General features: G+C 40.5%; 1 protein-coding gene across 1 annotated transcript in view; it reads left to right on the top strand.

Annotated features, from left to right (window-relative positions):
• swap70b (switching B cell complex subunit SWAP70b) overlaps positions 1-13,914 on the top strand; it is a 40,283-nt gene extending 26,369 nt beyond the window's left edge. Inside the window, exons 8-12 of the mRNA XM_034229606.1 lie at positions 5,037-5,144; positions 7,277-7,443; positions 9,304-9,502; positions 10,274-10,370; positions 13,320-13,914. Of these exons, the coding sequence (XP_034085497.1) occupies positions 5,037-5,144; positions 7,277-7,443; positions 9,304-9,502; positions 10,274-10,370; positions 13,320-13,438 (690 nt within the window). The 3' untranslated portion in view covers positions 13,439-13,914. The remainder of the gene's footprint in view (positions 1-5,036; positions 5,145-7,276; positions 7,444-9,303; positions 9,503-10,273; positions 10,371-13,319) is intronic.
• The last annotated feature ends 224 nt before the right edge of the window (positions 13,915-14,138 follow it).

Raw genomic sequence — 14,138 nt, 5'->3', positions numbered from 1 at the left:
TGCCTGTGAAATGAAAATGTGTACTTTAAATTCATCCACTGTCATTGTATACTCCTCTAAGTATTCTACACAAGGAAACTTTTAAAATACTTGAACTTAAATTGAGTATTTTCCTTTTTTATGAACACACTGTTCACACAATAATTAAAGTATAGTGCCCTCGAAACCATGGAGGGTCTCCTCTGAAACTCACAGCTCATGAATACCAATAAAAGCCCCCCCTCCCCCTGCTCTGTCCCCAGCTGCTGCACAGGGAATGTGTATTGCACCAGGAAGCAGACGAGGGGCCACTTTAATCAGGATTTTCCAGTAAACCTCCCTGAACCTGAGTCACTCTGTCTGTTGACTCTGCGTCTGACCGCCTGTGATTGTGTGGATTCCACAAATACTGGTGACTAATGGCCGCTTCCTGGTAACGCTGTGAAATTAACAGGAAGTCATACAGTCTGTTGAAACATACTTTACATGTGTGTGAAGCAATTACAAAATCTGTTGCAGCCTTAAAGTAAATACTAAAGCAGTGTTTTTTTGTAGGGTGTGATAATTGCACATTTTTGCGTAGACAAGGTGCTGTATATATTAAAACATAAAACTGATTCATAATCCTCAACAATTGTGGAACCTGGTACACAAGCCTCATTTTCAGTTCCAATGAATAGACTTAATGACTAATTTCCATTTTCAATACTTCTGCCTGCTCCAGAACTACAGAAGCAACGATACAGTGCAGATAAACAAAAGGTCCATATACAGTTTGACTTATATATTAGATTAAGATAAGATAAGACTTTATTCATCCCGAAGGAAATTGTTGTGCCAGAGTAACAACATACAATAAACACAGCAGCAAAACTGTACACTAAAAGTGCAGCAAAAAGAGCAATTAAACATCCACAGACAACATGAGACGTAGAAACATAGAAGGTCACACAATCAATGCAATCATTATTAGCAGTATTTAGTAATTAGTAGTGCAAAAAATAAAACATAGTGGCAGTTACGTAATTGCACGTTATCATAGCATTATTAATAATAATAATATAATATTGCACATAGTTATATATATATAGCAGCGAGTGTATTGCAATGATGTTAATTACATTGATATGTATATTGCACATAGTGTTGGTGTGGAAGTTCAAAGGAAAGCACAAGTCATAAATAAATATATAATCAAAAAACTGGAAACGGTACACCGTGGTATAAAATAAGTAGCAGTATCCTAAAAATACACAAGTGAATGCACAAAGTATTGAAGTAAGTATTGAATCCAAGTAAGACATTTTTTGAATTGCACATAAGTGTATATTGCACACGAGTGTTTGTATTGCACAGTATTGAATGCCTTTACCAACCAGCCAACATGTTGTTCACATTCATGTCGATCCACGATGTCATCTTTTTATTTTATTTTCTTAGACATTTGTGTGACGTTATAATTAGGAAACTAATGATTGAGTAATGGCCAAACCATGCTTTGTGAGGTCACAGAGAGCTTGACCTTTGACCACCAAAGTCTAAAGAGCGATATCTAAGTATAGCCGACGTGAAGTCATAAAAACACCGTCACCATAACTCAGCCGAGAGAGTTTTGAGCAGCAGCACTTCATCAGCAGAGAGAGTGATGCGCAACAGTCGGTCAAACTAGTTCACGTCGTAGTTGTGCAACACAGAGAACAACAGTTTGTCTTTGTGTGGGACGTCTCTGCTGTCCATTGAATGCACAACAATCTGCCATTGAGGTGAAAGTCTTGCATAGATGGCTGCATGAATGCACAATGAACACACACACACACACACACACACACACACACACACACACACACACACACACACACACACACACACACACACACACACACACACACACACACACACACACACACACACACACACACACAACTTCAGGGGACATTACATTGACTTACATGCATTTCCTGGAGACTTATCCTAACCTTAACCATAACCAACACATGCCTAACCCTAACCCTTAACCTAACCAAGTCTTCACCCTAAAATGAATGATTCCCCTCATGGGGACCTCCATTTTGTCCCCATAAGGGAGGCGAGTCCCCACACGTGACTATGTAAACAGATGTAGGTCCCCACAAGTATAGTAATGCTAGGCCACACACACACACACACACACACACACACACACACACACACACACACACACACACACACACAGCACTGTGGCTCTTGCACTGTGCTGCTATATGTAGTCACAGCTGGGTGACACGAGTCAATATGAGGTTACCGCTTAAACCACTCGCACCACTTGACTTAAATATAATTGTTCTTGTGACATCTACTTCAATGTACAAAACTAGAGACGTGGAGACTTATTTATACAAATGTTAAAGTACAAGGAGCCTTCAAACATCTGACAAGACAGCTGTTTAACTCAAACATCATTCCTGTCTCTCACTTTTTATAGTAGTTTTTTTTATTGATAAGAAGAGAATAGACGGCCTGGATTTTCTTAAATTGTATTCTGAGTTTTTCTGCGTCAACCTTTTGTAAATCCGGTCTGGATCAGGTTCCAGATCGTAAGCGCGTACAGCGTGTAAATGAAGCTACTAAAATGGAAATGAAATGCGAAGCAGGAATAGCTTGTTCCAAAAGAAGAGAGAACCTGTTGAATACTTGTTGAGCGGGATCCAACTTTACAAACCTCACCCAAACCCTACTCATTGTGCCTATAATTTAAATGTTGCATAATTACAGCTTTTATCAAAAGTTAATCTAAGCAAATGAAGCCAGTAGATTGAGTCAATTCCATGTTATAATACACCTAATTCACATAATATTGCTCTGGTGATTTTTTTTCAATCTGCATTTCTTAGCATGACATATTTGAGTATTGGGCCCTACTTTACTCTCAATTCCTCTTTGGAGCCGGAACCTCTCTATTTGTTAAACAAAGTTATTACTTTCAAATGACTATTTAGAGGTAATGCATTCACTTCTGTTGATAATGTGTAGAAAACAACTTGCTTTTTGACCTTAAATGGATAGTGTAATTCCTTCTGATGAAAATGCATTTCACCTTAATTTAAAGGTCCCCTATTGTACTGTTTTTCATCAATATGTTACAGGTCTCAGATAAATACAAACATGTCTCTGAAGTGTTTGGCTCCAAACACCAAACAGATCATTGCAGCATTACCCATAATCCCCTCTGTTTCAGCCCTGTTTCCAAAGTGCTGATTCTCTGTCTGTGACTTTAGATGAAAATAAGGAGCCCCTCCCCACGCCCCTCTGAGAGAGATTTGGTTACAAAGAACACAATAGGCGCTTTCACACCGGAGTGTGAGCCCACTACTCAAATATGTCCTGCTAAGAAATGCAGATTGAAAACAAATCTGTACTTTTCCCGTTTAGTTCCGATAGTTCCTGGGATTTTGCGTTCACACCAAAAAGAGAACTTAGTTCATGAGAACTTTTCCCCCCTTCCAAGTTCCAAAGTTCCAATTTCTGATTGGCTGGGCGGATTGCAAACCACGCCCCGTAAAACTCTGAAAAGTTTTGTGAAGCTGCCATTGTATTTGCTGGCATTAGCATTATTAGCATTAGCCCTGCGCACCAATGGAGAGAGACTAACTTATGGCAACACAAACAAAAACATGGGAGCGGTGGAGATGAGGAGGTGTCGGCGTTCTGGCGATTTACCCAGTCCCCAACTCCGGGGACTTCCGGCCGGGGACTTTGGGTGGCAGTACACGCCGTGAAGTTGTTTGCGGCCTGCCAGTAAACCCAAAGCAGAAGAAGAAGAAGAAGTGACGGTTACCTTGGTTGGTGGTGATTGGCTAATGGTTACTCAAGCCAAAACATCGTTATGGCATAAAGTAGCCAAAATCTGATCAGCTCATTTTCAGACAGGTTTTTATAGAAATGGATCAGGACGAAAAGAGAGAGAATCTTTGTTCCTGAAACTTTCAGAGTCTCTTTACACAGAGGGGACACATGTTGATGTAGAAGAGACATGAAGAAGATGGGATACATGTTGATGTAGAAGAGACATGAAGAAGAGGGGACACATGTTGATGTAGAAGAGACATGAAGAAGAAGGGACACATGTTGATGTAGAAGAGACATGAAGAAGAGGGGACACATGTTGATGTAGAAGAGACATGAAGAAGAGGGGACACATGTTGATTGTAGAAGAGACATGAAGAAGAGGGGACACATGTTGATGTAGAAGAGACATGAAGAAGAGGGGACACATGTGATGTAGAAGAGACATGAAGAAGAGGGGACACATGTTGATGTAGAAGAGACATGAAGAAGAGGGGACACATGTTGATGTAGAAGAGACATGGAGAAGAGGGACACATGTTGATGTAGAAGAGACATGAAGAAGAGGGACACATGTTGATGTAGAAGAGACATGGAGAAGAGGGGACACATGTTGATGTAGAAGAGACATGAAGAAGAGGGGACACATGTTGATGTAGAAGAGACATGAAGAAGAGGGGACACATGTTGATGTAGAAGAGACATGAAGAAGAGGAGACACATGTTGATGAAGAAGAGACATGAAGAAGAGGGGACACATGTTGATGTAGAAGAGACATGAAGAAGAGGGGACACATGTTGCTGTAGAAGAGACATGAAGAAGAGGAGACACATGTTGATGTAGAAGAGACATAAAGAAGAGGGGACACATGTTGATGTAGAAGAGACATGAAGAAGAGGGGACACATGTTGATGTAGAAGAGACATGAAGAAGAGGGGACACATGTTGATGTAGAAGAGACATGAAGAAGAGGAGACACATGTTGATGTAGAAGAGACATGAAGAAGAGGGGACACATGTTGATGTAGAAGAGACATGAAGAAGAGGGGACACATGCTGATGTAGAAGAGACATGAAGAAGAGGAGACACATGTTGATGAAGAAGAGACATGAAGAAGAGGATTTTGCATGATAGGGGAGCTCTAAGGTTGAAAAACAGAGAAGGTGTTTTTGTAAAAGGTTATTTATCTATCTGATATTTTTGTTGACTAATGTCTGTTTTTCTTTTTGCCAGGCTCTGGAGGAGGCGGCGGATAAAGCAGCAGAAGAAGAACGAAAGCGTCTTCAGACTCAGACTGAACTCCAGGACCGCTACATCGTGGACATAGAGAGAGAGAAAATAGTACGTGACCATGTGCATCTTTCACAGATTAATTACGTCAGAATAAGAGCAACTTAAATACAACTTCCTCTTTTAGATGTAAGGTGCTTTCACTCGTACATTACAGATGTTTTAATGTAAAAAAGATACTCAGGAGAAAAGTTGAGTTAGTGTGGTATTGTTGAATCAGAACAAAACAAATACACAAACTAAATAAACATTGTGTCAAAGGTAGACCAGCGACTTCCCTATTCTTCAAAGGCGAAATGACTGTTTTTGTCAATGGAGTTTGAAGAGTGTATAGATGGATATAACTGCTTCAGTTCCCTGTCAAAAGTGCTGTCTGATGGCATTAGAATTTTCTAAATATAGCGATCTCTTAAACAGATAATGGTTTCATCACGTAGGCCTTTGGTTTAGCTGGTTAGGTATATGTTACATTACATTACATTTAGCTGACGCTTTTATCCAAAGCGACTTACAATAAGTGCGTTCGACCAACAAAATACAAACTTGAAGAAAACAGAATCATATAAGTAGGTTTCATAGAGCAAAAACATTTCAAGTGCTACTCAACTGGCTTTCGGTAAGCCAGTCCTTTGTTAGTATATAAGTGCTTTGTTAATAGTTCTATCGCTCGAAGTGGAGTCGAAAGAGATGAGTTTTCAGTCTGCGCCGGAAGGTGTGTAAGCTATCTGCTGTCCTGATGTCAATGGGGAGCTCATTCCACCATTTTGGAGCCAGGACAGCAAACCCACATGTTTTTGCTGATGGGAACTTGGGTCCCCTTCGCAGCGAGGGCGCAGCGAGCCGTTTGGTATGTTCTTTCTGCACATCAATGCTTTGCTTTCATGCTTCTGTCTGTTACTCCAAACTGAGGGCTGACTATGGTTCCTCTTTCAACCCCACTTTTACAATTCAAACTATCCCTCAAAGTCACAACAGCTTAGAGGGAAGCTAAAACTTAACAATTTATTTGAGGTTGTGTTGATGATCTCACTGCACATGTCAGAGACACATACTTGTTGCTGTAGGGTACATTTGGTAAATGTCACCACAATAAAAGCATCTATACTACGCCCGACTGCCTCTACTGATAACATATTGACATGCTCAGTGCACTCTGGTGTGCTGTTTTACACGAGAACACCTCACTGCTGTAGCATGGTCAGTATCTACTGCTACTGACCATGCTGTTAGTGCAAAATCTACAGCTCCTCTACCACAACCATCATCAATAAGTGGACATGGAGAACTACATGAACTACATGTTGCTAAATCCACTGCGGGGCATAAACAGAAGGGCAACCAGGCAACCATGGCAACCATGCTCGGGGGTCTTCTTCGCTGCTTTTGGTGTATTTTGTGGCGGAAGTACAGCGCCACTTACAGGCCCGGCATATGTACTACAGCGTTTCCAGCCGGTCGAGCGGTCTCGTGTGAACGGACACGTTAATTGAGCCGTATCCGTGTGAATGAAAGACTTTTTTGATATCGAATTCGGTTAGTTTGCGTTCCCGTGTAAATGGGGGTTTATCTTCAATCAGTTACTTTATGGATTTTTTTCAGGAAGTCACAACTTCAACACTTTTACTTTTATGAGTGAAAGTGCTACATGAATGTATGCAATGCACTAAATCTGACTTTGAGAGGGTTTAACATACTGTATATAGATTGAAATCAAATTATTGTTTTCATTAGAAAAATATTAGTTCAATATTAAAAATGAACTAATTGTAAAAAATGGCCTTTACAAATATTCATCTGGAACCAAAAAACAAGTTGAATAGATATAGATAACTAAAATTGCAGTAAAATGAAATGACAAATAGCTAAATCCACCTTTTAGAAGCTGGAGGTAGTCAATATTTGATACTTTTAGTTGATAATAAGTACCTACAATTATACATTTATAATTAAAATAACTCATCTCTGTGAGTAGGATAAAAGTCAGTCCAGTCAAGATTCAAGTGATATGCTGATAAATCACAGGCAAGAACACTTTTGAGTGCACAGAGAACACGTCTATTACCTAAATTAGGCCTGAACCCATCACTGGGAGGGGAAGGTATGTATTCCTTATGGACTACTCGTTAAACAAAAGTCAGGAGTGTTGACACTGACCTCATCATGTGTTTGTCATGCTTCCACAGGTCCGGCAGCAGATGGAGGAGCAGGTGGCGCAGAAGTCCGAGGAGCTGGAGCAGTACCTGCAGCGGGTCAAAGAGATGGAGGGCATGTACTGCCAGCTGGAGGACGCTCTGGAGGACGAGAGGAGAGCGCGGCAGGACGAGGAGGCCGTCCGCAGGCTGCAGGCACGGTCAGTCAACAGGGAGGAGAGAGCGTTATTATTATTATTATTATTAGAGTCCGTTGATAGAACTGCCCGTGCACAAAGTTATTCTGCAACTAAGCAAAAATATCAGGGGTTGTTTTAACGAGGAGGCTGCATGCACCGTCAGTCAAAAATGCGGTTTTGAAATAAGGGAATTTCCTTATTACATTCAAAAACGTCACTGTCAACTTTGAGAATCTGGGATGGACGTTTCTCCCTATTTATAGACCAAAGAATGTATCTAGAGAAACACGGAGTGACTAAGGGATAATTCATGAGAATCGTTGGTTGCAACCCTACATTGAACTTAACATAACTGGCCATCATAAAATGCATCATATAACCAAACAGTCCTCATAAAAGTGTGTTAGTTCACAAACAAAACCATCAGTCGTATGAATGCTAGTTACATGACATGTCACTTGTTAGACGCTTTTATCCAAAGCGACTTACATACTCAATACTGTGAGCAATCCCCACAGGAGCAATTTGGGGTGAAGTGTCTCAGGGACACAACGACATGCTGACTGCAGTGGGGTTTGAACCTGTGACCCCCTTATCCCAACACCAACACACTAATCCACTGCGCCACACGCCTCCCTCCCTAGTTGCCTTCTTTTACCAGGTGGTTGAAGTTGTCCACCTCAGATTGAGGTTGTATTTTACATCATGATCACTTACTAGTTTCTCTTAACCTAAATCACATGGACTGATTCTGCTCCTCTCTTTCTCACACAGCCAGACATTGTACTTCCCTCTCCCCTCCTCCCTCTCCCCTCCTCCCTCCTCCTTCCTTCCTCTCTGCTGACATTTACTTTCCACCTCACGTTTGACTAACCAGTAGTGAGCATGTCAGCAGCATACTGACCACACTGTTCAAATTAAACTGCTGTGTCACAAAGACAGCTATCAGTTTGGAATCATTAGTTTGCTGTTATTCATATCAGAGGAAAGGTTAAAGTTCAGTTACTTGTGTGTAATTTAGTAAACAGTTTGACACATTACTGTGAAATAAAGGTTGCTAATCATTATAATGCCAAAGGAAACTTGGAGTATGTTGTCACCACTGTAGGTCCTGTGTGGAAGATGCAACTTCCAAATGGGGAAGCCTAATTTTTCATATTAATAAACAGTGACTTCATTTTGGTTCCATCTAATCTTCGACTGCCTTCTGTATATAATGTCTTAAGAATATAAACAATGCAAGTTACATTTATCCAACAATTTAGTTCATAATTGCACTACAGCGCCACCTGCTGACGAACAACACCCTCCACCTTCCTGTTGATTTATATGCAAGTTGCTTTCATTTCTTTTAGACTGAGGAAACTTTGTTACATCCTGTTTCACATATTTTAGATTAAGATCTGTTCACATAGTTTTATGCATTCATTACTTTACACTTTTACAACCTATGAGAAATGGTTAGAACATTTCCAACACTTTAGTTACAAATACATAAGAGTATATATTGATGGTGGGAATTGCAAATGTTGCTAATGTATAGCAACAAATACCTACTAACTATGATCAGGATCCAGTTGATTATTTCACATAGGACAAATGTGATGTATTGGTGCATACTGTAGACATAGTAAGACAACATAAACAATCAAAGCAAGTATTGCAACATTTAGGGAAGATACATTTAGAAAAAAGAATATAAAAATGTGCACAATTAATCTTTATTTTCAAAAAGGTCTGCATGCACACATTGTGCTCAGTTTAGGTTATAATATGCCTTAGAAAGTGTTTAATGTGACACTGCAGGGCTCAGCTGGAAACAAGAGGCTTATTCGCACATAACTTATATACTGACCAATGTTTGGTGTGTGTGTGGAGCAGGTTGCTGGAGGAGGAGGCCGTAAAGAGGGCGGAGCTGGAGGAGTTTCACCTGCAGCAGCAGCGCGCCATCGCAGAGACGAAGGCTGAGAAGCAGGAGCTGGAGAGGGAGCGTCTGATCAAAGAGAAGGAGCTGCAGGCGGCCATGAAGCAGCTGGACCAGCTGGAGGAGGACAGGCAGGGCGCGCTGGAGCAGTACCAGGTCAGAGAGATGTGGATTACACTATGGCTCAGTAGGAAATAGCTGGCAGAAAAAAGGTTATGAGCAGTTCCTCCATCACCCATACTTATTTGGAGAACAATAGTTATTTAGTAGAGCTGCATTAAAAAGTTTGAAGCTTCATTCATAGTATTGATTCATAAATGCTGTGCGTTTCATTTTGTTTGTTTCTGCACAGTTGCATTAGTAGGCTTTATTCATTTTTTAGTAATCTCCCATTTGTAGAATGTGTACCAGGATCGTTTGGTACAAACATCACATTGAGTGAAAACCCCCCCAAACTATTTTCATTAAATGCCAAATCCAAAATGTACCACACTCAAAGGGCCCGCCCGAAAAGTACGATTTATTTATTTTTGAGAAAAAGCCAAGATTGTAGATTGTGTTTAAGGTGAGATTACATCGAGCGATAATGAACAACAATGTGTTGTTCTCACACTGTTTATAGCTGTTGTTACAGTGATAGAAGTTATACACACAAACTAACTTTTATAGCAGGTAAATACATTTCTCAGTGTAAATTATTAACATATTGTCTATCTGTCTGAAGACGTCAGTTCTTTAGTAGTTTAGTGCCTTTTTTACCTCATGGTGTGAGTTGGACTGCTGGATGGGAGGCAGCTAATGAGAAAGTCATGTGAGACACATTATACAGGTTATGTTGTTGATACAGCGCTCCAAGATATGCTGAAAACATATATAATTTGATGACCTGTTTATAGCTTTGTCTCTGTGTTTTCTCGTGTGAGCCAGGCGGTGATGAGGAAGCTGGAAGACGCAGCCAACAACACAAAGACCTGGAAGCACAAGGTGGCCGAACAAGAGGGCATGCTACGGCTCATCCAACCAGGTAACATCAGCCGCTCCAAATGACTGTTTGATGGTTCTTCTGTCTTCGTGAGGACCAAGCTTAGTGTACCACCTTGAGAGTAGAGACATCTTTGATGGGTAAGACTGGATTCCAGGGTGAGAGCAAGGTTGAAGCTATACTGCTTAAGGTTTTTATCATATCAAACATCATTTTTAATAATATTATTCGCCCACTATTGTCTCCATCCATTCACGGTATTTGCCTGCAGCGCCGCATAGCCATGACCCTCTTAATGTCAATTAAATGGCAGTTTAATACAATCCCATGTCTAGATATGTGACCAAGACACTTTCACACAAATGACGGTGTCAATCATACTGTTTTATTATTTTATAGTATTCATTTTGCATTATGTCTCTTATTTTTTACGTTTGACCTGAATTGAATATCTGTTGTTTGCCATATTGTTAAAGCACTTTGAGTTGCATCTGTGTAAGAAAAGCACTGTACAAATGAAATTATTATTATTATTACCAGGTCATGATAACATTTCAGTAAAACTGGGTAGCTTGGGGCAGCTTTGATGGTTTCCTCTTGCTCTGTGCGTTTAAACTGAGAGTTAGAGAGCAACATGTATACATATCTGCTTGAATTGTTTTTTCCTCAAAGCTACAAACTCCTGCCATGAATCAATGTAATGGCGCCTTCATCCCTCTAATGTCCCAATAGAGTTTATTGGTAGATTCAGAGGAAAAACAAGCTGAGACTGTTTTGTCATACTCTCTCAGCCAACTATGTACCGAGCAAACAAGCTATAACAGTAAGATATCGAAATTCCACAGATACCTTTGGCTGGAGGCTTCATATTAAGAATGTTGTTTACTACAAAGTAATAATGACGACTTTAATAGACAAAATATCCATATCACACGGTTTATGCGTTTAAAACGGCTGCACTTTTTCACACTTAATCATATTCAGTTGAAACCTAAGAGGCTAAAGTGCAGTTAAGATAACATTAAAGATAAAATCATAACTGAAATGAATCTTTGTGAGTGATAGCGCTCCCAATTAGTTTTTCAGGAATATCTGTATCTTTAAATGTTGTTTTAATAATAAGAGGCTGACCTTTTTAAAGAGATCACTAAATAGTTCTGCATTGACATAAACATTAGCAAAATGATCTCCTATTAAAATAGAATGAGCCATATGTGAAAGTGAGGAAAATTAATGATAACGTGCGCACGGATATAACTAAAATCAGCTGTACACAACAAGTGTGTTCTGTTACAGAGATGGCCGCTAGCGTTGCACAACATCATATTTTGTGTTATCAACTTACGCAATAAACACACAGCGAAACTCTGGGTTATTTCCCTCTGGACATTTTAGTTGTTTCTAAGATGGCAGTAAAAAAATGGTGCGTTTTGCAATTCAACATTTTACTATCATTCTGTTTTTATTGCTGTCTTTTGTGTTCATTTCAAGTAATACATTTCAGCAGTACCGAAAAACTGAATCTGAGTATACTTTAATATCTGTTTATTTATCACAAGTACTATCCCTTTTGAATATTTTCCATATACAACTTTTATTTTGCAAACAGCAACATATGCAAAATGGGATGCTTTCTTTGTAGCTGACCTTTTTGTGCAGACACCCGCGCAACGATGTATAGAAGAGTCATGTGACATTTGATTGCTGTTATCAATGCATTATAGTCAGGGGTGCACATAACTTTTTTGCCCTGGTTCTCAAAGGAGCACCTGGAGATGTTGCTTGGTGCTCATCCTTAAAATGAAATAAATAAACCGGTCTTTATTTGCCAGACACATGGCACTGAACACACGTGAGGTGAACACAGAACACACATGCAGAGGTGAACACAGAACACACACATGCAGAGGTGAACACAGAACACACATGCAGAGGTGAACACAGAACACACATGCAGAGGCGAACACAAGACAACATTAGCACGACCAGTAATACAAGCTGTCATCACTACCCTCCTGACTGTTCTCCTCTCTGTCAGACATGGTAGCTGATGATGTAGGCCTACTTCTTTCTCTCTGGTTGAGTCTGCGATTAGATGCTTGCATCCACAAGTCAACAGCTGGGTTTGGGTCGAAAGTCCAGTTTTAAAAGGATATGTTTGGTTACTGTCCTATAGTATACATTGGAATGATTTCAAACCTGTTTATCCCAATAATTATAAAGGAGTGCCTTGAAAATATGTGTTTACATAAATTGTGACCAAACCGTTTGAACTTAGACTAAAGTGAACTATCTAAACACTCAAGAGTCCTTTACCTCACTGAGCTGTAGTTATCAGTCTCTCGGTCTGACTGGAGAGGACTCTCCCTCCACATCATTGTAGAAACATCTTCTTCTTATATCCGCAGCTAGCACCAGATTATAATAACAACAGCGCTGGTACCGGTGCACCCTCCCTCTCTCCCTCGCTCACTCGCACTTTGGCTGTGAGCTGCGGGCGCCAGATAAGCCAACATCCCCCATTTCCATCACTTACAGCGCCCATCGTACAGGGCGAATGAAACGTGTAACCGGGGTGAAAAGGGTGTTACATTTACTTAATTATGAATTTTGTTACATCAAGGCCAAAAATTAGGATGAGCACCAACGGTCAAAAATGTTTTTTTCCCTCCCAGAGCTGCCAGCGCAGCGCCTCCACAGATCTGGCGCCCTAGGCGAAAATAAACGCCAGTGCGACGGGCCGGCCCTGAGTTCATATGCAACTCGCAAATATCTTTCTCTCTCTCTCTCTTCTCTCTCCTCTCTTCTCTCTTTTCTCTTCTCCCTTCTCTCTCCCTCTCTCTCAATGTTGGTACGCAAATGCGCCTTTTTTCAAATGACCCGGTGCTCTTTTTTTGGCCGAGGTGCGCATGCGCACCTGCGCACCAGTTATGTGCAGCCCTGATTATAGTGACTAATATAATAATAAAATACTCCTACCTTTCCCTTCAGGTTCCAAGGGCCAGCAGATGATCACAAACTGGGGCCCCGCAGCCTTTTCTGACGCAGAGTTCAGTCATAGGCAGAAGAAATGGCAGGAGACGAAGAACGAGGAGACCCAGGCCCAGTAGAGCCGGACTGCAAACATGTCTAATAATCACAAGGGAAGAAGAGAGGGCTGCTGGGATATACGGTCTGTGATACAATGTGTTTAAGTAACGACTGGAAGACAGAGTTCTCTGATGACTGGGTTTTAAGTGGAATCGAAATTCAAGATTTACCAAGGTGATACGAGGCATTTTATGATTAGGGGGCATTCAGTAATACAATACTTTATCCCTTTTATAATCTTTACTGAGAACCAGCACATGCTTTTGAACAAGTCTGTCGTACATTAAATTAAAGGAGCAAAACAGAAAGTCAAGTCACATTTTCACAAAATGAAAGCTCCCTTTTTAGCTTTGTTGTCAAATGTATTGATCACCATGCCACTTGCTTGGTCTTTTTATAATTGAGCAGCTTACAATGTAAAGTGGTAGTGTGTTTGAAGTCCACTGAGTGGGAACTACAGGATGTAAGATATTTATAAAGTTTGAAGAGCACATTGGCAAAGTGTTGGGTCATTAACTGATTTTTAACCCTAACAACCACCACAGATAACAAAAGGCACTTTCACACCGGAGTACTTTTCCCTTTTAGTTCCGATAGTTCCTGGGATTTTGCGTTCACACCAAAAAGAGAACTTAGTTCATGATAACTTGTACCCCCTTTTTAGTGCCTGCTAGAGAGGTGGTACTTTCCTGGGGAGAAAAAAGTTCCAATTTCTATTGG

The sequence above is a fragment of the Gymnodraco acuticeps genome, unplaced genomic scaffold (genome assembly GCF_902827175.1).
Source record: "Gymnodraco acuticeps unplaced genomic scaffold, fGymAcu1.1, whole genome shotgun sequence".
Classification (NCBI taxonomy): domain Eukaryota; kingdom Metazoa; phylum Chordata; class Actinopteri; order Perciformes; family Bathydraconidae; genus Gymnodraco; species Gymnodraco acuticeps.
This window is presented reverse-complemented; position numbering and strand designations above follow the sequence as displayed.